Source organism: Macaca fascicularis, chromosome 2, assembly GCF_037993035.2.
Source record: "Macaca fascicularis isolate 582-1 chromosome 2, T2T-MFA8v1.1".
In the NCBI taxonomy this organism is placed as follows: domain Eukaryota; kingdom Metazoa; phylum Chordata; class Mammalia; order Primates; family Cercopithecidae; genus Macaca; species Macaca fascicularis.
The window spans coordinates 35,325,128-35,349,540 of NC_088376.1; the positions used below are offsets into that span (position 1 = coordinate 35,325,128).

The 24,413-nt window shown below is 41.9% G+C and overlaps 1 protein-coding gene across 1 annotated transcript in view; it reads left to right on the forward strand.

Moving 5' to 3' along the window:
• ACP3 (acid phosphatase 3) overlaps positions 1-5,354 on the forward strand; it is a 50,699-nt gene extending 45,345 nt beyond the window's left edge. The window contains exon 11 of the mRNA XM_005545772.5: positions 4,166-5,354. Within this exon, the coding sequence (XP_005545829.3) occupies positions 4,166-4,284 (119 nt within the window). The 3' untranslated portion in view covers positions 4,285-5,354. The remainder of the gene's footprint in view (positions 1-4,165) is intronic.
• The last annotated feature ends 19,059 nt before the right edge of the window (positions 5,355-24,413 follow it).

A 24,413-nucleotide genomic window follows, 5' to 3' on the forward strand; every position in this document is an offset into this window, starting at 1 on the left:
GCCACAGTTCCAGTTCTAAGCCCTCAGTGTCTTATTAAAGGTATTTCCAATAATTCTCTATCAGGCCTAACGTATCTCCACCATCCTATCTTTTCCACAGCTTTGTTTTTCTTAAACACAGAGTGGGTGGCCAGGCACAGTGGCTCATGCCTGTAATCACAGCACTTTGGGAGGCCAAGGTGGGTGAATCACCTGAGGTCAGGAGTTTGAGACCAGCCTGACCAACAAGGTGAAACCCTGTCTCTATTAAAAATACAAAAATTGGCCAGGCATGATGGCAGACGCCTGTAGTCCCAGCCACTCGGGAGGCTGAGACAGGAGAATTGCTTGAACCTGGGAGGCAGTGGTTGCAGTGAACCGAGATTGTGCCACTGCACTCTAGCCTGGGCGGTGGAATGAAACTCTGTCTCAGAACAAACAAACAAACAAACACAGAGTGGGCTCTATCACTTCCATATGTAATAATTGCTGATGTCTTCTGTTTGCCCCATGTCAAACAGAGCACTTTAAAAACTGGCCCCTGGCCAGGCACAGTGGCTCATGCCTGTAATCCCAGCACTTTTAGAGGCTGAGGTGGGAGAATCACTTGAGCCCAAGAGTTTGGGACCCACCTGGGTAACATAGTGAGGCTCCATCTCTACAAAAAATACAAAAAAAATTCGCCAAGCATGGTGGCACGCATCTGTGGTCCCAGCTTCCCCCGGGAGGCTCAGATGGGAGGATTACCTGGGCTCAGGAGGTTGAGGCTGCAGTGAGTAGTGATTGCACCACTGCACACCAGCCTGAGCAATGGAGTGAGACCCTATCTCAAAAAACAAAAAAACTGGCCCCCCATTTACCCATATGGTTTCACCTCCCTGAAGTCTGTATTCCAGTCACATGTAACTCCTCATTACGTCCTAAACATGCCCTTGTGAAACTCTTTCTGTCTCATGGCAAAGTCTTACTCACCTGGCAGGCCAGCTCAATTCTCAGAAGACTTTCCAAACTCTTTATCTTTCAAAGAGAATACACTCTGTTGACTGCAACTTTCTCTTTGTTTCAATAGCATTTCTTTTGCACCTCCATTTTAGTAGTTATCACAGTATCTTGTAATTATCTATCTGGTTCTCCTGCTAGACATTGAGCTCCTCAAGGGCAAAGATTATGGAACCTCAGCACCCAGCACAGCCTACCTGGTACATGTGTGCCCACCACATGTCTAGAAAGGAAAGAAGGAGAGTTAAAGAGCGGAAAAGCATGTTCCATCGGACTGCTATGACAACACAGTCCATAAAAATAACTGAAAATAAATTTCTAAATACAGAGTCAGCCATGAAAATAGATTTTTAAGGATCACTAGTATCTGCCTTCCTCATTTCCATTGAGTCCTTTCTTTCCTTCTTCTATTTCATTTAGTTCACTTAAACTTATATTAAATCCATCTGCAGTTCTAATGAGACTGTCTCTCAGGGTATAACTTAAAGTCACCTTTTCATGATGCTAAGAAGCATCCTGGCATCATCAGAAAATACTGGGCTAAGAGTTGGGAACTTATAAGTTCCAAGTCATTATGTTTTTCTACAAATATTTATTAGTACTTGTTATGTGTCAGATACTGTTCTGAGTGCTTGGGATACATTCATGAATAAAAAAGACAAAAGTTCCTGCCTTTGTGAAGCTTATACTCTATTAGAAGGAGAGAGGGATAGATAACAAATAATAAGCATAATAAGTGTTTTGGAAGATGAGGATCACAATGGCCAATATGGGGTGGAAGTGAAGGAGGATGTACAAGATGCACTTTTAAATGGGAAGGTCTCACGGAGATGAGATTTAGGCAAAGAAAGCACGGGATGTGTGGGAGAGCATTCAGGCCATGATAACAGGTTTAGCAAAGTCACTAAGGCAGGCCTACTTGGCATGTTTGAAGAACAGCATAAGGATTATGAGGCCAGAAGTGAGTGAGTGAAGGTAGAGTGATAGGAGAAGAAATCTGAGGGGACTCAGAGGGGACAGATGATGTGGATCTTCATAAACCATCATCTTTAGAACTGTAGCTTTTATTCTGATTGAGATGAGCATTCATTGCAGACTTTGTTTTAAGGAGAGAAGTGGCATGATTTGACTTGAAGTCATTTGACTGCTATGTTAAAAATGGATTGTGGGCCGGGCGCAGTGGCTCACACCTGTAATCCCAGCACTTTGGGAGGTGCAGGTGGTGGTGGGTGGATCACCTGAAGTCAGGAGTTCATGGCCAGCCTGGCCAACATGGTGAAACCCCGTCTCTACTAAAAATACAAAAAACAAACAAACAAACAAACAAAACATTAGCCAGGCATTGTGGTAGGCATCTGTAATCCCAGCTACTGGGAGGCTGAGGCAAGAGAATCCCTTCAACCTGGAAGGCACAGGTTGCAGTGAGCCAAGATGGCACCACTGCACTCCAGCTTGGGCAACAGAGCAAGACTCCATCTCCCCCGCCAAAAAAAGGATTGTGGCCTTGTGGCCAGGTGTGGTGGCTCACATCTGTAATCCCAGCACTTTAGGAGGCTGAGGCAGATGGATCATTTGAGCTCAGGAGTTCGAGACCAGCCCAGGCAACATGACAAAACCCTATCTCTACAAATAATACAAAAACTAGCTAGGCATGGGGGTGCATGCCTGTAGTCCCAGTTACTAGGGAGGGTAAGGTAGGAGGATCACTCGAGCCTGGGCAGTCGAGGCTGCATGAGCCAAGATCATGCCACTGCACTCCAGCTTGGGTGACAGAGTGAAACTCTGTCTCCAAAAAAAAAAAAAAAAAAAAAAAATTACAAAGGAGAAAGGATAGATAGAAACAAGGCAACAAGTTAAGAGGCCATTATAGTGATCCTGGCAAAAGATGATGGTGGTTCAAAGCAGAGTGGTGTCAGAGACGAAAAGAAGTCAGCGTTGGAATATATTTTTCAGTAGGACCAATAGGATTTGCTGATAGCGTAAGCTGTGAGAAAAATAAAGGAGTTTAAAAAGACTCCAAGAGTTTTATCCTAAGCCAACAGAAGAAGGGAGTTCCCATCAACAAGGATGAGGGAAGGCTCTGGGAAGAGCAGATCTGGTGTGGAGAATGAGGATGGGGAGATCAAGAGTTCAGTTTTGGACTTGAGATTGAAATGCCTATTAGCTATCTAAAGAAACATATCAGGTATACAATTGGATATATGAGTCTGGCGCTTAAGATAGATGTCAGAGCTGGAGATTTATATTTGGAAGTAATTACTGAATAGATGGTTTTTAAAATCATGAGACTGATAAGATCCCAACCCCAATAACCGTAACCAGATTATCTCATTGCTCTGCTTCTTATTTTCCTCATTCTCTTAATGATAATGTCAGGTGAAGTCAGTGCTTTTCACCTGTGTTCTATGGTGCACTAGGGTTCTGTAGAAAGAGGTGATGGGATCAGAGGGATGTTTGCTCTCCCATTGCCTAAGCCAACAAGAAACCCTACATTTTTACAATGAAAAGACATACATTTAGAGATGGTACAAACTGGTATTTCTGATGTGTATACTATAGTGGACTAGGGTGCGTGTGTAGGAGAGTAACTTTCCAGATGAAATAATGATTTAGCATCTCATTAAGAAATGGCCCCAAATATCTGCTTTTACTGGTCAGCTATCAAAGGAATATATGTAAATACAGGTGCATATTAGCAATAGTACACAGTTATGCTAGAAATGTTTGCCATAGATAAAATGTGCGTAAGATCTCCTCTCTAACAAATATTTACCTAAAAAATCAAATTTAAGAATCGAAAGATTTCATTTCTTTTAGATCCAGTTGATTGCAGTTGAGCATTCAGAATTTCCTTTGACCCTGAGATCATGGACAATTGGTAATTTAACTATAAAAAAATGCATAAAGTTAGTGCTATAAGAGGACTTAGAAATACTTCAGCTAATTACCCTCCCTTTTCAGTGGGGAGCTGAATCTCAAGGGTCAAAGGTTATGCAGGAACTGGAACCTAGGTCACCTCCTGACTCCTAGTCCTGTGCTCTTTTTACCACACACAATGCTGATTTCAAGGCCTCTTCAGAAACTCCTCTGAAATTTGCAATTAAGACAGAAAGCAACACTCACATGTGATCTTCATATTTTCCTAATGCATTAATTTTACATTAATACTTTTCCTATTTTCCCACAGTTCTAAAGGTCATCTTTGCTGTTGTCTTTTGCCTGATATCTGCTGTCCTAATGGTACTGCTGTTTATCCACATTCGCCGTGGACCCTGCTGGCAGAGAGACTCCTATGGGAACATCTGAACAGACAGCTGGATAAGCCAGGCCAACCTCCTGTGACACAGCATCTCTCAGTGGTGCCGCATCTAAAGGACAGGCTTTTGCCATGTGGGCATTGCCGTCTTCACACCCTGCCTTTTGAATCTGCCTAGAGCAGGTCTGAACTCACAGGGACCCACAGACAGCTGCTGGACTGACAGATGAATGAACACCAAGGTTACCTAGGTCTTCTCATCATGGAGTGGTAGTGCAGGCTGCTCGTTCAGCTGGAAAGAGGCTGTTATGCATAGGATGGTTGTATTCTCCGCCACAGTTGTCCAGAGAGAAATAAGAAGCCAAACTCTAATCAGCCTTTTACCTGCAAAGAGCGAAGGATGAGAAGGTGGACAAAGACATAGATTAGAAAAATATTGGATATTGGGGGAAGTTAGACTAGAAGTAGTATTATACAGGGTGATTCTTTTTTTTGTTGTTGAGATGGAGTCTCGCTCTGTCGCCCAGGCTGGAGTGCAGTGGCCGGATCTAAGCTCATCACAAGCTCCACCTCCTGGTTTCACGCCATTCTCCTGCCTCAGCCTCCCGAGTAGCTGGGACCACAGGTGCCTGCCACCTCGCCCGGCTAGTTTTTTTGTATTTTTTAGTAGAGATGGGGTTTCACCGTGTTAGCCAGGATGGTCTCGATCTCCTGACCGCGTGATCCGCCCGTCTTGGCCTCCCAAAGTGCTGAGATTACAGGCGTGAGCCACCACGCCCGGCCCATACAGGGTGATTCTTATGAAAAGAAGACCCAATCATAAATTATAAGCAAACTTTTTATTTAGCTATTAAGTAGGTTTAATATACATACACACACACACACACACACACAACTGAAAAGAAATTTCTACCCAGTGTTTGACAGTGGAAAGATTTCTGGATGTGTGTCTATATATTAACACACATATGTACACATATCCATATTTAAAATGCCTACAGAAGAGGTATTTAATTCTCAGAAATTGTAGTATCACCCACTTTATATATGACTCAGGTCATCTGCTCACAATTTCTATAGTGGGGAGTAAATGGAAAATATACATGGCCACTATCAGATACCTCCACTATCAGATCTGGATGTTTTTTAAGTTTCCATTGTTACTGCATTTTAAAATTGTAAGATCTTACTTTCATAAGGGCTAGTCTAGCCCTAATGAAATGATAGTATACTCTAATTGCCACAATATGTCTGAATTTTACAGGTAGTGAAGTAGAAAAAAAAAAGTAGACTGAATTTTACAAGTAGTGAGGTAGAAAGAAAAGTGGACTGAGGGTTGACAGCCCACTGTCTCAGCCCTGCACTGGCTTTGGGCTCATGACTTAGAACAAATTTTTTTATATCTTTTTTTTTTTCCCCCCAGACTCATGGTCTTACTCCGTCACCCAGGCTTAAGTGTAGTGGCATGATCATAGCTCACAGTAACCTCTAACTCCTGGGCTCAAGCAATCCTCCCACCTCAGTCTCCCAAGTAGCTAGGACCACAAGTGCACACCATCACACCCAGCTAATTTTTTAATTTTTTGTAGAGACAGGATTTCACTATGTTGCTCAGGCTGGTCTTGAGCTCCTAGCTTCAAGCAATCCTCCTACCTTGGCCTTTCAAAACACTGAGATTAGATTATAGGCATGAGCCATCACACCTGGCCTAGTTCTTTTATATCTTTTACCTTGGTCTCCTAACCTAAAAATGAAGAATCTGAATTAGATGAACATAGAAGTCACAGCTAGCTCTCATATACTGTGAATAATTTTTCATTTTATGCTCTAGATGAGTCATTGACCAAGCAAGCACTGTCAAGGATGGTAGTATTGTGGCAAGTTGAAAATGTATGCTAAACAATTTTAATCTGCCCTGAACCACCAGCCATTCAGTTGGTGGGACATTCAATCTCACTCCTCAGTAGGGTTCTCTACCTCCTCAGGTTCAACTAAAGGTCCCAGAGTATAGCTGGTGGGAGGAGTCAGAGAAGAGTCCGCTAGACCTCTGTCCATGCTAGTCTCTGTTAAGTTCACCATCCCTGCCCTCATGGTCTTCTGATGGTAGGCAGGGGATATCTGTGTCATTGCTCCCAGGATTATATGCTTGGAGTCCACCAGTCTGAGACTGTGCAGTCCTGGGGCGATACTTTTGCCTGGCACAGAATCGCCCCCAACGCCTCCCAGAACTCGACTCCATCTGTTAGTTTCAGGAATCTTCCTCTCCCCTTGGGTCCAACAGCTTCTACCTGTTAAGTTTCAAGCACTTACTTTCTATATAACTCTCACTGAGCCAAGGTTATTGCAAACAAAAGGCTAAGAAGGAATTGTCTTCTCTTGCTTGGCAATGTCTGCTTCCTGATGCAACACAAAAAACACCTAGGTAAAAACAAAAAACACAAGATGTGGCTACTTTCTTAGCTTGGGAAAGGGAAAAATATCTAGAGCAGCAAGAATAAAGGACAAATTACTGCCTTGATAAAGTAGCCAGCCATATCAGTACGTAAGCCACAATATCTTATGCTAATTCAACAAACATGGATGAGAAAACTATTATTTGCTAATCACTGACCTAGATGCTAAATTGTGCATCCCAATTGTGATTATTAATGGCTTGACTCCAACACCGAGCTTATACAGAGTTGGTAGAATGTAAAAGTAAGAGCTTTCACAACACTTTTTCCATATCATTTTTTGTTTGTTTGTTTGTTTATGAGAGAGTCTCGCTCTGTCACCCAGGCTGGAGTGCAGTGGAGTGATCTTGGCTCACTGCAACCTCTGCCTCCTGGGTTCAAAAAATTCTCCTGCCTCAGCCTCCCGAATAGCTAGGATCACAGGCCCGCATCACCACACCCGGCAGATTTTTGCATTTTTAGTAGAGATGAGGTTTCACCACGTTGGCTAGGCTGATCTCAAACTCCTGGCCTCAGGTGATCTGCCCGCTTCAGCCTCCCAAAGTGTTGGGATTACAGGCGTGAGCCACCACATCTGGCCCATATTATCTTTTAATCCTGCTGTCAGAGACATGTGAACCAGAGCAACTCCATCTGGAGTGAGGGCTACCAAAATGAGGCTGGGATTTGCTGGGCTGCATTTCCAGAAAATTAGGTATTCCCAGCCTCTAGATGTTTATGGTTAAGGGAACAAATTAATAATGTTTACTAAACAGACCCAGACTTGGGAGTGTCCAGATATCCTGATATCTGGAAAACAAAGGCATTTCTAATTTTGCTTTAAAGATAATAATATTGATTCTTGCAAAATATAGTAATTAAGAAATCAATCCCTTATCACAAACCCTTGTAGCAGAGCACATCTCCCTATAGATACAGCGTTGTACCTGCTTTATCACTATAGAGCATTTAGCACTATAGAGGCTGGACGCATTCCTCCTCTTACTTTTGGGAACATCCTACTCTGTCTATGGAGTAGCTGTACTTTAACTACTTTACTTTCTTTTTTTTTTTTTTTTTTTTTTTTTTTTTTGAGACGGAGTCTCGCTCTGTCGCCCAGGCTGGAGTGCAGTGGCGCTATCTCGGCTCACTGCAAGCTCCGCCTCCCGGGTTTACGCCATTCTCCTGCCTCAGCCTCCCGAGTAGCTGGGACTACAGGCGCCCGCCACCTCGCCCGGCTAGCTTTTTGTATTTTTTTAGTAGAGACGGTGTTTCACCGTGTTAGCCAGGATGGTCTCGATCTCCTGACCTCGTGATCCACCCGTCTCGGCCTCCCAAAGTGCTGGGATTACAGGCTTGAGCCACCGCGCCCGGCCAACTACTTTACTTTCTTTATAAACATGCTTTTACTTTGCACTGCAGACTCGCCCTGAATTTTCTTGTGCAAGATCCAAGAACCCTCTCTTGGGGCCTGGATCGGGACCCCTTTCCTGTACATATTTCTGGGGATTGCAGAAGGGACTATAGGGCGGAAACCCCTGGTATGTGGTGGGGTCCCGTAACACAGCCAGTAACTAAAAGGACCTCTATTTTCTGTTGGTTCTGAGGGATTTTTTAACATCCTCATTTCTCTTCCTTCTGTCATCGCTTTTGATTATTGTAAAGAGAACTCTCACTCTCAACTTGGTTTGTTTTTTCTACTTTCCACAGTGCTACTTTGTTGATAAACACTGTAATTGTTTTTCATCCTTCATAGCAGAATAGAAAATCACAACTGACAAATGCTCTGTAGTGATAAAGCAGAGAGCACGAATGTACTGTAATCTTTCTCAGGAAATAAGCTAATCGAATCACTTCAACAAGAGAGAATGTAAATTCTTTCTGATGATAAAAGTGACTTTTTCAGATGGGTCAGGGATAATCAGTCCAGTTGCCCTGATAATAAATGCAGCTTGAAAGATAATCAGTAGAACTGAGGTCACCTCTGCTTCGAAATGTATTTCTCATTTGAACTACTATAGACGCTTTGAACAGGATGAGAATAAGGCAGTAATTATCACATCAATGGAGGAACATTCCTTAGCATAAAAAAACTCAGCAATGTATACACAGGAAAGTACTAAGAAAGAGTTGTAGGTGGGATATCCCTAGATAGAATGGCATTGCATTAAGAAACTATGATCATAAAAAGAATAATTTTTGCCTTTAGAAGAGTGCAAGCATTAGAGGCAAACATTTTACTGGAAGTCATTCAATCAACAAATCTTTTTTTATTTTAGAACTGGTATTTCTTCTCCCTTCTTTCACGTTTCATGAAAACATGAAAAAATCAGTCATGTTTTCTACTCTCCCAACTTCCTTTCTATCTTGTTCTAGTATGTTAGCATTGATTATTTCTCCATTTCCAGGGAGGTTTCTTAGTAAATGAATGCCAGAGTGTTACCATTTTCTTTTTTAAAAACTCTCTTTTCAGAAATCTCATTTGAGCAATAATGGATGTGTGCAACATTTTGGTGTTTTAGGCCAGGGCTGTCTAATAGAAGTAGAATGAGGGCCACACATAAAAGCCACAAATGTAATTTTAAATTTTCTAATAGCCACATTTTTAAAAGGTAAAAATGCAAAGATTAAATTAATTATAATAATAAAAATGGTTTAACCCAATGCATCTGAAGTATCACTTCAATGTGTAATTAAAAATTGTTAAATGAGATATTTTATGTTTTTTTCATATTAAGTATTTAAAATCTCATGTGCATTTTACCCTTGCAGCACATCTCAATGCAGACTAGTCACATTTCAAGTCTCAATAGCCACGTATGGCTAGTGGCTACCATATTGGACAGTTCTGCTTTTGATCATTACATGACAATCTTTTTGAAGCACAGAGAATGTGTTCTTTGTTATAATTTGTAAAATCCACTTTCAGATTATTGTGAAGAAATAAAAATCATTTTTATTTTGTGTCTACATCTTACCATCTTTGTGTGCGGTTGAATTGAAAGATTTTTCTGAAATGCTTTTATTTGTAAGTTTATCTTAGTAGCAGCCCAAACCTTTTCCAAAACTATCCTAAACTAAATGGACTAGCTCCTCTTCTTATGAAATGTCTTCAGGAGGAATCTGTTAACACGCTTAGAAGATAAGGACTACTAGATTTGGTGAGGGGCCGGGGGTGGGTAGATTTTAAAAGTTAAGTTACAATTTTGATTGTGGCTAGGTGCGGTGATTCACATCTGTAATCCCAGCACTTTGCGAGGCCAAGGTGGGTGAATCACTTGAGGTTAGGAGTTCGAGACCAGCCTGCCAACATGGTGAAACCCCATCTCTACTAAAAATACAAAAATTATCCAGGCATGGTGGTGCCCCTTTATAATGCCAGCTACTCAGAAGGTTGAGGCATGAGAATTGCTTGAATCTGGGAGGCAGAGGTTGCAGTGAGCCAAAATTGTGCCATTGCACTCCAGCCTGGGTGACAGAGAGAGATTCTGTCTCAAAAAAAAAAAAAAAGACTGCAAGTAATCTGTATTCAAAACAAAAAAAAATGCAGATAATACAGAAGAGTATAAAATGCAAAGTGAAAGGTCTTCCTAACCAGTTTCAATCACTAATGGCAATCCTGTCAACAATAAACAATATCTGGTTTTATTTCTTCTAAGGAGAGGCATTAATTTTGTAAAACATATCTTTATTTTCTGAAAATTTCACATCTTTCCATGCTTTTACAACCCATGGTGTCCTCTTTCTTGTATTCTTTTTTTTATTTCCCTGAAGCAATTTTTTTAAAAGATGCATGAACAGTAAGCATTCTGATCCTAACATATCTAAACATGTCTACATTGTGCCCTCACACTTACCTACTAGTTGGCTGGGTATATTCAGGTTGAAATTCATTTTCTACCAAAACGTTGAAGGCAGTATTCTGCTGTCTTCCAACACACAGGATTACTGATGAGAAGTCTATCAGTCTGATGCTCATTCCAATGTAAGTAATCTGTTTTGCTTTTCCTAATTCTTTTAAGATATTCTATTTATGCTTAGAGTTCTGAAATTTCACCAGGTTGTGTTTAGGCATGGGTATTTGGGTTTTTGTTTGTTTTCTGTCTAATTCTGTATGGCTGACATGATTTTTTTCCATCTAAAGACACTTGTCTTTCTCCAACTAAGAAAAAATTGTGTTCTGGAACTTGAATTTCTAGGGTCTATCCTCCATGCCTCAACTTTTCTCTCATATTTTCCACCATTTATTTTATTTCTCTATATTCTAGTAAATTTCATTTTCCAGAACATCAACTTGGTCTTCAGCAAATCCATTATTCCTTTTTTACTTCCAAGTATTCTTTTCTTTGGTATTTACTGATTGTTCTTTTTTCATAGTGGCTGTTTTTGGTTTGTCTGTTTTCAGAAATGGGGTCTCACTCTGCTGTCCTGGCTGGAGTACAATGGCACAATCACAACTTACTGCAGCCTCAAACTCCTGGGCTCAAGGGATCCTCCTGCCTCAGCCTCCCAAACAGCTGAGATTACAGGCACATGCCACCACACCTGGCAGCCTCACTATTTTATCAGTGCAATCTCCTCTTGAATACCTTTAAGGATACTAATAATTTTTTCAAGTTCTCCTCTGCTCCCTAAATTACCTTTTTTCTCTGGGCTCAGTTGTTTGGATTTATTAATCTTGGACCTTCTGTTTAATGCTATGGTTTTTTCTGAAATCTTGTAAATCATAATCCACAAATGAAAAGCTTGGAGGATTAATGGAGATGGTTAGTGTTGGTTTTCCTTTTAGCCATGTATGTGTTTCCCCAACAAAAGTTCTTCTTGAATAGCTGCTTTAAAATTCTCACATGCTAATTGCAATATCTTAGTCATTTCAGGACAAGTCTTCATTGTCTTTTCCTATATGGGTTCTGTTTTCCTGTTCCCTTTTATGTAGACCAATTTTGGGTTGTGTCTTCGACATTGGAATAATATGTTGTAAAGGCTCTGGATGCTATTCTGTTCCTCTAAAAACTTTTTTTAAGCAGGCAGTTAAATTGGCTGAAAAACTGTAATGAGCAGTAAGTCAAATCTCAGTCCAATTCTTTTAGTCTTCATTTAGGCTGCTTGGAATCTTCCCTGTGTATGGTTAGTTCCAAGTGTGGAGCTCGGCACAGCATTTGGGCTGAATTTATATACAGAGTATAAGGTTCCCCTTCTTTGGCTTTCAATTTTGGGGAATTTCCTTCTCACTTTTCAGAGGTGATGAATGCCCCAAACTCTATCCTCTGGTATTTCAAGCCAGCAAGATGATGGATTTTTTTTTTTTTTTTTTTACCTGGGTTTTTAGCCATCCGCCCCCATCCTTTACCCCTGCATGACACAGGTAAATAGGTGAGCCCGCCCTCAGGCCAAAAGCCATTAAAAACAAAACAAAACAAAAAAACTCACCTAGCGTCATTCCCTTTTTTTCAAATGTTGACTCCTTGCCAGTACCTTCTTTCAATTGCTTTCAACTACTTTCAACTAGCCGTATTCTATATTTTGCCCAAAGTGTACAGTTATCTGTGGAAGTGTTAGTCTAAAGGAGGTACAAGACCATTGTCTGAAGTGGATACTCTCACTTGATTGGAAAGAGCTGGTTTGTGGTTCCATATAAGGGCGGGAGTTACAGCAGCAGATACCCTGTAGTGTTTGTGAGCAGGGAAGTGGTATGGCAGCTGGGAACATATCAAAAAATAAAGGGAATTTACTCATGGCTGAGGTGAGTGTTTCTGTGTAAATATCTCCTGGGTGGAGTGATTGCAACCTTCTAAAATTTCCCTTCCATGTCTGTGATATGAGTACCACAATGTCTGTTCTGCTTCCCCTTCAAGGCACAGCAGCCATCCTAGGAGGCCGCCCCCTAAACCAGCACCCCATTTCCACAGAGAGCACTCCTCCAGATTTTAACTTGAAGGAGGCCACCCTGTGTCTATAGAGGAAGGTGGGGGATGACCAGCTGATAGGGAATGCACCCTTTAATTCGTTACCCTGACAAGTATTCCATAGTTCCCTAATGTTGTATGGATGAGCCAAGTTCCTAGCTTCCCCAGGGCTCCCTTAGGAAGAACCACATTCATCTCTAGTGACTTCAATTCCTCTGTTTTCACTTCTTCATTGGTTTGATCACATCTGCTTATCTTTGAATAATTTCTCAAAATATCTGACCTGCTGATGTCCTCTCTAGCACTGTTATGATTTTATTCTTATTTTAACATCTTTTCTATTATTTCAGTAAAAGATTAGGAGGAAGGGAAGTTCAGTACAATAGGTCTTTTTACCCTAAATAGGCGTTGTGCCAAACCCCTATTGACTCCAATGGGGATAGCACCAGATTCAAGGGACCCAGGATCAGCAAATGAGTCATGGAATTTTACTGGGGCAATTACATACAGGGGAGAGAGTTCAGTGGCAGTGGGCTGATCAGGAGAACTGCAACCACTTGCAAAAGGCATGCAGTTATATTTATATAGCATTTTCACTTAATCACTGCCCCCTAACAATCCTTACCTGGCAAACCTCATTTAACCTAAAACAACAGGCCTTGATCCCCTGTATGGCCCACAGTCCACAGGACGGGCTATGGGTTCAGATGTTTCTCATAGATAAAGAATGAATCTCTGTCTTGGCCACTGCCATATTCCTTAGCTCCGAACTCGAAGCACACATTCAGGTGGGTCTGCCATACAGGGTCATTCTCAGGGTATGCTTAAGTTAAGTTACTGCTATCAGGTACATCTACCATAAAACAGGAAACTTGAACTTGTTTTTCGAGCAAACGGGTCTATAATTGTGTCAAAGTTAAGAACACTAGCCAAGACATTCAGTGAAGGGAAGAAACCAGGCATAACACTATGTAAACAATTTAATCTCACAAATATTTATTAAGTGCCTACTTTTAACCTTCAGTAGGGTCCAGAGTTTCCATCATATTTTTATTTTTTTATTTTTATTTATTTATTTTGAGATGGAGTCTCACTCTGTCACCCAGGCTGGAGTGCAGTGGTGCAATCTCGGCTCACTGCAAGCTCCACCTCCCAGGTTCACGCCATTCTCCTGCCTCAGCCTCCCAAGTAGGTGGGACTACAGGCACCTGCCACCGCACCCGGCTAATTTTTTGTATTTTTAGTAGAGACAGGGTTTCACCGTGGTCTCGATCTTCTGACCTCGTGATCCGCCCGCCTCAGCCTCCCAAAGTGCTGGGATTACAGGCGTGAGCCACCAAGCCCGGTTTCCATCATATTTTTAAAAGGGAATCTTTTAAAATTGCCATCGTTTGGTACAGGGAGTGCAGCACTGAATTACTTATAGCCTCTGACCTTAGGAGTGTCACAGCTACATAATTTAACTGGGGTTTTCACTTTTCACTAGTTTATATTCTTTTTCTTTCAGAGTTTGAGGATTTGGCCCTTCCCTTTAATAGTTATCACCAAATTTTTCCCCTTAATCCCACATTTCTGGTTCTAAACCACAAGGTCTCCCCTCTTTCCAGTTAACTTTGCACAATATTCTTAAGACTTGTTTCTGGCCATTGCTCAAAAATACACATTGGGCAGATTCAAATTAGGTCCTCTATAATTACTTGTTTATTATTATAACTAATACGATGGTTGGTGCTAACATAACAGCATTTCTCAATTTAAAGCTAGAGCATTTTTCTTGTGAAGACCCAATTTAAATTCATTGGTTACAGAAACTCTACCAGAAGTATAACTAAAACAGCATTTCTCCAATTTCAGTGTGCATGAGAATCTCCTAGGATGTGTGTTCAAGATTCAGATTCCCAGGTCTCAATCCCAGAAATTTTGATTCAGCAAGCCTACAGTGAGTCCAGCAATCTGCCTTTTTAACAGGTATCACACATGATTCCATCGCAGGTAGTTCCTGACCTTGCTTTAAGAAACCCTGCTTTAAGCTATGCAATAAATCTCCAGCGGCTTCCACAGTGGCTGGACTAAATTACATTTTATGTATAAGCATTCCCTTTTCTTTGCAGCCTCGCTAACATCTGTTATTTTCTGATTTTTAATAATAGCCATTCTGACTGGTGTGAGAGGGTATCTCATTGTGGTTTTGATTTGCATTTCTCTGAGGATTAGTGAAATAATTAAAAATAGAACTACCATGCAACCCAGCAATCCCATGACTGGGTATACACCCAAAGGAAAATAAGGCATTCTACCAAAAGACATATGGACTCTTATGTTCATCACAGCACTATTCACAATAGTAAAGACATGGAATCTACCTAGTGTTACAGGATCCTTGGAGTGTTTTTATGGCTGAGAACCTCTGTGGCCAGTGGCGCCTTTGTCCGAGTTTTGCCTGGGCACGCTGGGCTCGTTTTGCCCACTCAGCCTTGCAGGCTGTACTCTCAGCTCATGCTACCAGCCTGGGTCCCAAACCTGTCAAGGGCGAGTCAGACGTGGAATGGTGAGAGGTGTGTGAGCAAGCATGGTGTCTGGCCACTGCGTACAATCAGACATGCCGGATGCTGCAGCGGGGTGGGCAGCTCCAGGTGCCGGGACAGACGCTGGCTATCTGTGAGGCTACGGTAGGACCAGAAACACTGCAAGCAGCTTCTATGGCTGGCAATGGGGAATACAGTGGTGCCCGGAAGCTTGGAGACATCAGGAACTGCAGGACTCCCTCTTTGGGATTCACAGCCCTGGCTCGGGGAACTCCCAGGTCTGGGATCCCCAAAGGGCCACAGCTCTTCTTTCCTTCTCTTTGCCTGCAATGTGGCAAGCAAGGGGCAGGTCTCAGCCCTGTTTGTGCTACAGCTCTTTTAGCCTTACTATTCAGTGAGTGCTGAGACCAGGAAGAATGAGGTATACAGACAAGTGGAGGGTGAGCAAGATGAAGAGGAGCTTTTATTGAGCGACAGAACAGCTCAGGGGAAACCGCAGGGGCAGCTCCTTTCCACAGGCAGGGTGACCCAGTGAAATGGCTCCGTTGTCTGGGGTATATACCCTGGTTCTTTGTCACGGTCCAGAAAGAATTCAGGACACAGACACATACGGGGGGTGGGTTTAGGAGTGGAAAGTTTAATAGAAAAAGAAGAGAAAGAGAAAAGGTTTCCTCATGCTGAGAAAGTGGGTTGCCCAAAAGAGGTTCTCTGATTTGGGGCAGAATACAATAGATTTTGTACAGAAGCTTGAGGAAGCAGTGATTGATTTACATAGGGCTTAGAGGATTGATTTGACTACGTGTGCCATTTACATAGACCGTGAAAAAAACTGTCCCTCCCACCACAGTATTTTATTATGTAAATACGGCCTCTACCTGGTGGTGGCCATCATACCTGTACACGTGGTTTTACCTGGAGGTTGACATGACACCAGCACACGTGGTGACAAGGAAAAGAGGGTGGGAGATGCCATATTGAATGTATCTGGCTTCCAGGTACAGCTGCCAGCATTTACATATAAAAGCTCCTGGCCGGGCGCGGTGGCTCAAGCCTGTAATCCCAGCACTTTGGGAGGCCGAGACGGGCGGATCACGAGGTCAGGAGATCGAGACCATCCTGGCTAACACCGTGAAACCCTGTCTCTACTAAAAAATACAAAAAACTAGCCGGGCGAGGTGGCGGACGCCTGTAGTCCCAGCTACTCGGGAGGCTGAGGCAGGAGAATGACGTGAACCTGGGAGGCAGAGCTTGCAGTGAGCTGAGATCCGGCCACTGCACTCCAGCCTGGGCAACAGAGCCAGACTCCGTCTCAAACAAACAAACAAACAAACAAACAAAAGCTCCTAGTTTGCATATCTATGCCAGACTCTTCAGGCTGCTTTCTGTTAAAGAAGAAATGGTTTGGGACTACTTTTTATTAAAGGAAAATTCCACTGATAACTCTTTTACCCTTTCTAGTCACCTAAAAATAATTTCTTAATAACTCCTGTATTACCAATGAGTGTTCAGCTTCTAGCAGAGAGGGTAGCTCCTCTCTGCTAGGCAAGTTGTCCCAACAAGTATTCAGCTATCAGCAGAGAGTAGCTCCTTTCTGCAGCTGGTCACCCAATGTCTGCTCAGGTCTGGCTGAGCCTGGGGCTTTCATGGGCCTCAGAGGGGAGGAAGTGCATGCTGATTGGTCCATGGGTAGCCATGGGCAGGCCTGGAAAAGGTGCCACAAGTTCCCACCCCTGTCCATGGGATTGGCAGCCCAATCCCCAGCCTTCAGGCCCTCCCTAGCCTGAAGATGGGGCCTCACTGGGGATCCACCCTATTCAGCCCAGGAACCTGTCTGCCTCCTGCTGCCATTCATGGTGCTCAGGCTGTAGCTGTCAAGGGGTGCCTATAGGTCAGTGCTGAGCTGCCCTCAGCACCCCATTGGCTTTCCTCCTATGCTCATCAGAGCCCAAAGTCCAGAGGGGGCCAAAGCGGCAGGGGGCTGGCATGTCAGCACTGCTCCAAGTGTGTACACTCCCAGTCAGGCTGCAATAGCACCCAGACTTGGCCCCAACTTTGCTCCAAGATAGGAGCAGGTGCTGACAGCAGGGAGAAGCCAGGCAGCAGGAGCAGGCACTTCTGAGCCTGTGAGGATGGTGGGGGCTTCCTGGGCCCCCAGGAATTCAGGATGCCTAGGTCCACAGCTGTGGTTTGGATGGCTGCAGCTGCACAGTTGGTGGAGGGGGACATTCTGCCTGCTCCGGAGAGCAGGAGGCCCAGGTCTGCAGCCACAGTTTGAGTGGCTGCAACTGTGCCCAGGAGAGTGGGTCTCCTGCCTCTTGCCTGCTCTGTGGAGCAGGCAGCTCAGTTCCACAGCCACAACTTGGGTGGCTGCAGCTGTGTCTGTGAGGATGGGGCTCCTGCGTGCTCACAGGTTGCGAGAGTACAGGGATGCCCAGATCTGCAGCCATGGCTTGGGCATTTGCAGAGGCAACCAAGGGGCTCTCACCCCAACTCAGAAGGGGGCAGGGCTCCTACTTGTCCCTAGCTCCCACCGGCTCCATGGAGCATGCAGCCCCAGCCACACCTTCCTCCTGCAGCTGGCATGATGGCAGCAGCCACTCCAGATGGCCTGCCACTACCATCACTAGGTATCCATCAATGGTGAATTGATAAAGAAAATGTGGTATATACACACTACAGAATACTATGCAGCCATAAAAAAGAATGGAATCATATCTTTTGCAGGAACATGGATGCAAGCTGGAAGCCATTAGCCTAAGCAAGTTAATGCAGGAACAGAAAACCAAATACCACATTCTCACTTACAGTGGGAACTAAGCATTGGATACACATGGACGTAAGATGGGAACAATAGACACTGAAGACTACTAGTTGGCAGTGGGAAAGAGTGGGGCGAGGGTTGAAAAACTGCCTATTGGGTACTATGCTTACTACGTGGGCGATGGGATCATTTGTATCTCAGACCTCAGCATCACACACTATATCCATGTAACAAACCTGCACAGATACCCCATGAATCTAAATAAAAGTTGAAATTGTTTAAAAAAATATGCATTAACCCCTAGGGTGAGTAGAACATGCAGGTTTGTCCATTCAATCAAGATTCTGTGAAGTAACTCAGAGGTCTAAAACTACCTTAGTTATGTAGGCATTAGGGTGTGTGTGTGTGTGTTAGAAAAAGGAATAATAGAAGTTGGAAATGAGCTCAAATTTTTAAATGTAATCTTAATAAGTGTCACCTGAAGAGCAAAGGCACTCAAAGAATTAGGCCTGTTTTAAAATGGTGGTTTGAGAACAAAGAGTGATGGCTCCTCAGGAAGATGAACCATTACAATCAGGCTTCCCAAAACTCGTTTTATTATTAAATGAATAATAGTATGCTTACTGTGATCATATTTGCCACACACAAACACGGGAAAAAAACTTTAAAATCTATAACAAATATCACATATAGAAGCTTTTGGCATACCATGGGAAATTTAAAGCCAAATTTTAATATGTGACTCTTTGTTGTTATAACATCTAAAGCTACTTGCCATCACCATTTCTCTCCTCCATCCCTCTTACAAAGATTATATACAACGTAAATCATGCTTGAAGTAAAGAAAATGAATAGGGGAAAATAAAACTTCGATACCACTCCTTCAATCTTTAAAAATGTATTTTTGTTTCTTTTTTTTCTTACCATTTTTTTGGCAGTATCTTTTCACATATATGTCTGGTCCACCTATAATTAAGTTTTAAATTTTTATAAAAGAGGGCCAGGTCTTTTAAATCAACTTTTTACCAAGTGCTTTTGTGTTAGAAGTAACTATTCTAGTGAAGTGACTAAAGGGGACACATACATAGAAAACAGAAGAGAATAAAGTAGTAGAGCCAAACAGCATGAGTTCAAATCCCAGCTCTGCCACTTACTAGCCATATGATCCCAGGCAAGTTACTTAACTTCTCTATACCTCAGTTTCCTCATCTATAAAATGTGGATAATAATAGTACTTACCTCAAAATATTGTGATGAAGAATAAAGGAGTTAATATTTAACAAACACCATGTAAGTGTTTGTTAAATGGAATAATGAATGAACAAAGGGAGAAATCTACCATTTCCAGCCAAAAACATCATTATTGTGAATTTTATGAAGTTAAAAGAAACAAACATGAGACATCATTTTTCATTACCTCTCTGCCTACTCTTAAAAGTGTGGGGTTGTATTAGTCTGTTCCCATACTGCTATGAAGAAATACCTGAGGTTGAATGTGGCTGCTCACGGTCGGCGTGCTGCGGTGCAGAGCGGGCCGGGAAAAGTGATGCTGGTTAGCATGGTGAAACACCGTCTCTACTAAAAATACAAAAAATTCGCCAGGTGTGATGGTGGGCACCTGTGGTCCCAGCTGCTTGGGAGGCTGAGGCAGGAGAATGGCGTGAACCCAGGAGGCGGAGCTTGCAGTGAGCCGAGATTGAGCCACTGTACTCCAGTCTGGGTGACAGAGTGAGACTCCATCTCAAAAAAAAAAAAAAAGATATTTTGTTTCTTTATCCACCTTGTTTCTATAACACTTAAAAACCAGTACAAACCAAAAAACCTAGTTAAAGCTATTTTTTGGTTTGTAGTTTTAATTAATTTCCCCTAGGGTAGAAATTAAAGCTGGTAAGTCACACACACACACTTTGTTGGGGTAGGGGTGGCAGGTTGAGAGGCAGTGTACTTGGGTCAGCTACAACTAAAAACAGTATTTCAATTCCTAATTTTACTTATTTTATATGTAGACAGGGCCCTAGTGATAAGATGGTGTAAATAATTTAGGATATTCATGTTTTACAGTAAAGCATAAATATTTATTTTGCAAAATGTTTTCTAGTTTGAAGGATAGTCCATTATTAGGATTTGTAGATTAATCTGTATGGTGAAGGAATATCAGAGAAACGTGTAGGTTATTTATTTTCTGCAGTGTCATTTTGTCAAATGGTTGGTATTAAAACTGTTTTCTTTTTCTTTTTTTTTTCTTTTTTTTTTTTTCAGATGGAGTGTCGCTCTGTTGCCAGACTGGAATGCAGTGGCATGATCTTGGCTCACTGCAACTTCTGCCTCCAGGGTTCAAGTGGTTCTTCTGCCTTAGCCTCCCAAGTAGCTGGGACTACAGGCCGGCACCATCACACCCAGCTGATTTTTGTATTTTTTTTTTTTTTTTTTAGTAGAGATGGGGTTTCACCATGTTGGCCAGGATGGTCTCAATCTCTTGACCTTGTGATCTGCCCACCTTGGCCTCCCAAAGTGCTGGGGTTACAGGCATGAGCCACCGTGCCCGGCCCCCTCTTTTCTTATTCATTTTATAACCAGTGCCTAATTCTTGCTGACATTAGATTTTTAAAAAGAATTATGCTATACATCTTTATAAATTGTATATATATTTCTTAAATATTGCAATTGCCTAAGCATTGTATATTTTAAGGCTGTTTTCTCTTGCTCTCAATGTTGAGGAAAACTATAAATTGACTTATAATGCATCTACCATTACTGGTTTTGGTTAGTTTGATATTTATTGTTTTTAAACAGTTTCCAATATGGAAACTTTAACACCTTTTATACAGTTCTCTACTATTCAAGATAAAGATTATTTAAAATATCTCACCAGAAACTTATACTTTCACACTTTGTAATATTTAGTTTCTATAATTTAAGGAAGTGACTTTTTTGTTTGGGTTAAGTAAAAAGCCTTTATTTGATTACCAGCATGAGAATTCACCTTGGTTTCTATTTTATGCATTTGTACGTTTTTTTCCTAATTATATGGAAGCTATTGGAACTTCTGTATTCAATGCTAAATACTAAGCCAAGGGGAGTATAATAGGTAAGTTTTTTCAGTGACTGTGTCTTTAGCATTCAGTCATTATAAGAAAATGATCAGAACAAAATCATTACATTATAAACATGTAATTCTTTTATATAGTGATTATCATGTACTGTATTGTAACTTTAAAATAAGCTATTAAACTAGTTTTTATGGTTCAACTAATGCAAAAAAAAAAAGAAAGAAATACCTGAGACTGGGTAATTTATAAAGAAAAGAGGTTTAATTGACTCACAGTTCCACATGGCTGGGGCGGCCTCAGGAAACTTACAATCATGGCAGAAGGGGACCTCTTCACAGGGCGGCAGGAGAAAGAATGAGAGCTGAGTGAAGGGGGAAACCCCTTACAAAACCATCAAATCTCGTGAGAACTCACTATCATGAAACAGCATGGGGGGAGCCTCCCCCAAGATTCAGTTATCTCTACCTGGTCTCGCCCTTGACACATGGGGATTATTACAATTCAAGGTGAAATTTGGATGGGGACACAGAGCCAAACCTCAGGGGTTTTCTTCAATCTTCTTATACATATCTTGAAATGATAACTATTGTTAAAGTGATGGAAATTTCATTTGGTAGAACAACAGGCAGACTTGTGATCTTATTAAAACTGTTACTATGATTGAGGATTTCTTTCTAAGGGAACACAACATTCTCAGCATTCTCCCCCAACAAAACAAAAGAAACAGATTTCAAAACAAGGTCAAATGTAATAGAGTGCTTAAAAAATAAAAACCATTAAAATTGTAGAGATTGATTCTATAGGAGAGCCAGATTAAGTTATTACCAATTTAATCTGAAAGTAGATATTGTAGAAAGAAACAAGCAAAGGGTTGGTTTTACAAAGATTTGTTATCTTATTAATAACAAATAGAATAATTTCAAACAAAAAAATATTGAATGTAGGTGGCAGATATCTTTCCAACTCTCTTTAGTCTCTTGCTATATCTTAACTTCCTTATTATAAAAGTTAAGTGCATCTCCTCTGGGCCCAGTTTCAATGACCTCAATGAAGCTGACAAAAACATCTACAAATTTACACAGGTAAACGGATGCCCTTTAGTAATTGGTTGACTTCAAGCAGGTCTGGCCATGAAGTCAGACTATGAAGCAGATTTCCCAGGATGGAAAAACATGCACTCTCCCTTCTACAAGCCAACAGAAAATCATGAATGGCCCTTTCTCAAAGGACACAAATCCTGGGTACAGTGGTCTAGAAAATTTTCCAAGTTACTTAAAGTCACTTAGTGCATCTCCTTTCTCTTTCCTACACAGATAATCTTCCTGGCCTCTTGAGAGCACCATTCAGTCCAGGGTATTCTTAATGCACAAAATTACCACCTTTGGTCTTCTGAAAGACTGACAGGGACAGACTGAGATGAGAAAAGAATGTATTTCCTGCTTAGGATGCAGTTCAAAAACAATTAGAGAAACCATACATAATGGTACCTAATGTTGAATGTTGTGGCACAGGTTTTAAGCGTTATAGGATTTCTTCTTTCTGATGGCACAATTCAATTCAACATGCGATTTTTTTGAATAATGTTTACCACTTGTATACATGAGTGTAACCATGACAAGATGAATTTTTTTCTTAAAAAAGACCCAAACAGCAGAACATTTTCAAGAAGTTTCAGAACACTTTAGGCATGGAGAGCATTGTGAAAGATTCCAGAGGGGGAACAATATGTCTACAAATGAAAAAGAATGTAATTTCTCATTAGAATACCTAGATGCTATAACTTCAACTTTCTGTGAAAAATAATTATGGACCTAACATTCTACACTCAGTAAAAATATCAATCAATGAGAAAGTGAGAGGGAAAAAATGAAGTCACTTTCCAGCATGTAAAAATTCAGCAAGCTGATTTATCATGCACCCTTTCAAGAAAATTACTTGAAGATGTTCTCCAGCCAGAACAAGAATTAAATCCAAGAAAGGTAAAAACTCGAGATCCCAGAACACTGACTCCAACCCAGGACTTGGGTGAAAAAAAGTCAGAATGACAGCTTGGCATCCAGCCCAGGGAGCAGCTGGTCCAGATTATAAGAAGAAGTCAGATGGTTCTGGGAAATCCGTCTTCAACAATTACATTACATCCCTTTTCACAGATGGACTATGTTTAAGGAAGATAGATCATCTTAGTGTTTGATGAAGGCATACAATAAAAAATAAGACACTTTGAAATCATAGGAGTGTGAACAATGTTAACATAATAATAATAGAAATACTGTGTATTGATATTTTTTATTTTAGATTCAGCCAATGAATAAAGTATACAAGGATTAATTATGATTACAGAAGAGATGACAAAAGCTGACAAAAGTTGTGGGGGTGGGAGAACAGCGCATACAGAAGAGTGGGGAAAGGAGTAGAGGGAAGGATAGGAGTTCTAATTCACTCATCTTACTAATAATAGCTAACATTCGGTACTTAACATTGTGCCCATTCATGTTTATGAATTTATTCAGCTCATCTCCCAAAATGAAAAAACTCAGGGTTCTCTTAGAGGGACAGAACTAACAGGATATATATAAAGAGGAGTTTATTAAGTATTAATTTACATCATCACAAGGTCCTACAATAGGCTGTTTGCAATCTGAGAAGCAAGGAGAGACGGTCTCAAAAAAAAGCCCAAAAAACTCAGGTGAGCACTCGCAGTACCTGGTTTTAACTTCATATCGCTGAAAGAGGCACTGAAGAGATAGAAGAATCAGGCCTGAATCACCACCGCCACCCCTCCCCCATCCTGGCAGTGGTAGGGAGTGGTGCAGAGAGCATTTCCGGGAATTTGGGGTGGAAGAACACAGCCACTGGGTGCTGTCCTGTTAGAGCAGAAAGCAAAACCAGACTAAACTCAGCTGACCCCTGCCTATAGAGGGAGAATTTAAACCAGCCCTAGCCAGAGAGGAATCATGGATCCCAGGGGTTTACACTTGAGTTCCCATGAACTTCGCCACTGAGGGCTGTAGTGCTGTCTGTCTCCAAGAAAACTTAAAAGGCAGTCTAGGCCATAAGGACTGCAACTCTTAGGCAAGTCCTTGTGCTGAACCAGGCCCAGAGACAGTGGACTAGGGGTATCACACCCACTGGGGCAGCTAAGAGAGTGCTAGCATCACCTTTCCCCTAACCCCAAGCTACACAGCTTGTGGCTCCCTTCCTTCCACTTGAGGAGAGAAGAGGAAATAGTGGGGGTGCGGGGAGTGGGGACTTTATCTTGGGTCTTGGATACCAGCTCAACCACAGCAAGACAGGGCACTGGTCAGAGTCACGAGGCCCCTGTTCCGGGCCTTAGCTCCCAGATGACATTTCTAGACACCCCTTGGGCCAAAAGGGAACTCACAGTATTGAAGGAGAGGACCCAGTGCAGGCGGCATTCATCACCTGCTAACGGAAGAGCTACTTACAAATAACACCCCAAATAACCAGCAGCAATACTCAGGTACTACATTGAGTGCCTTGGGTG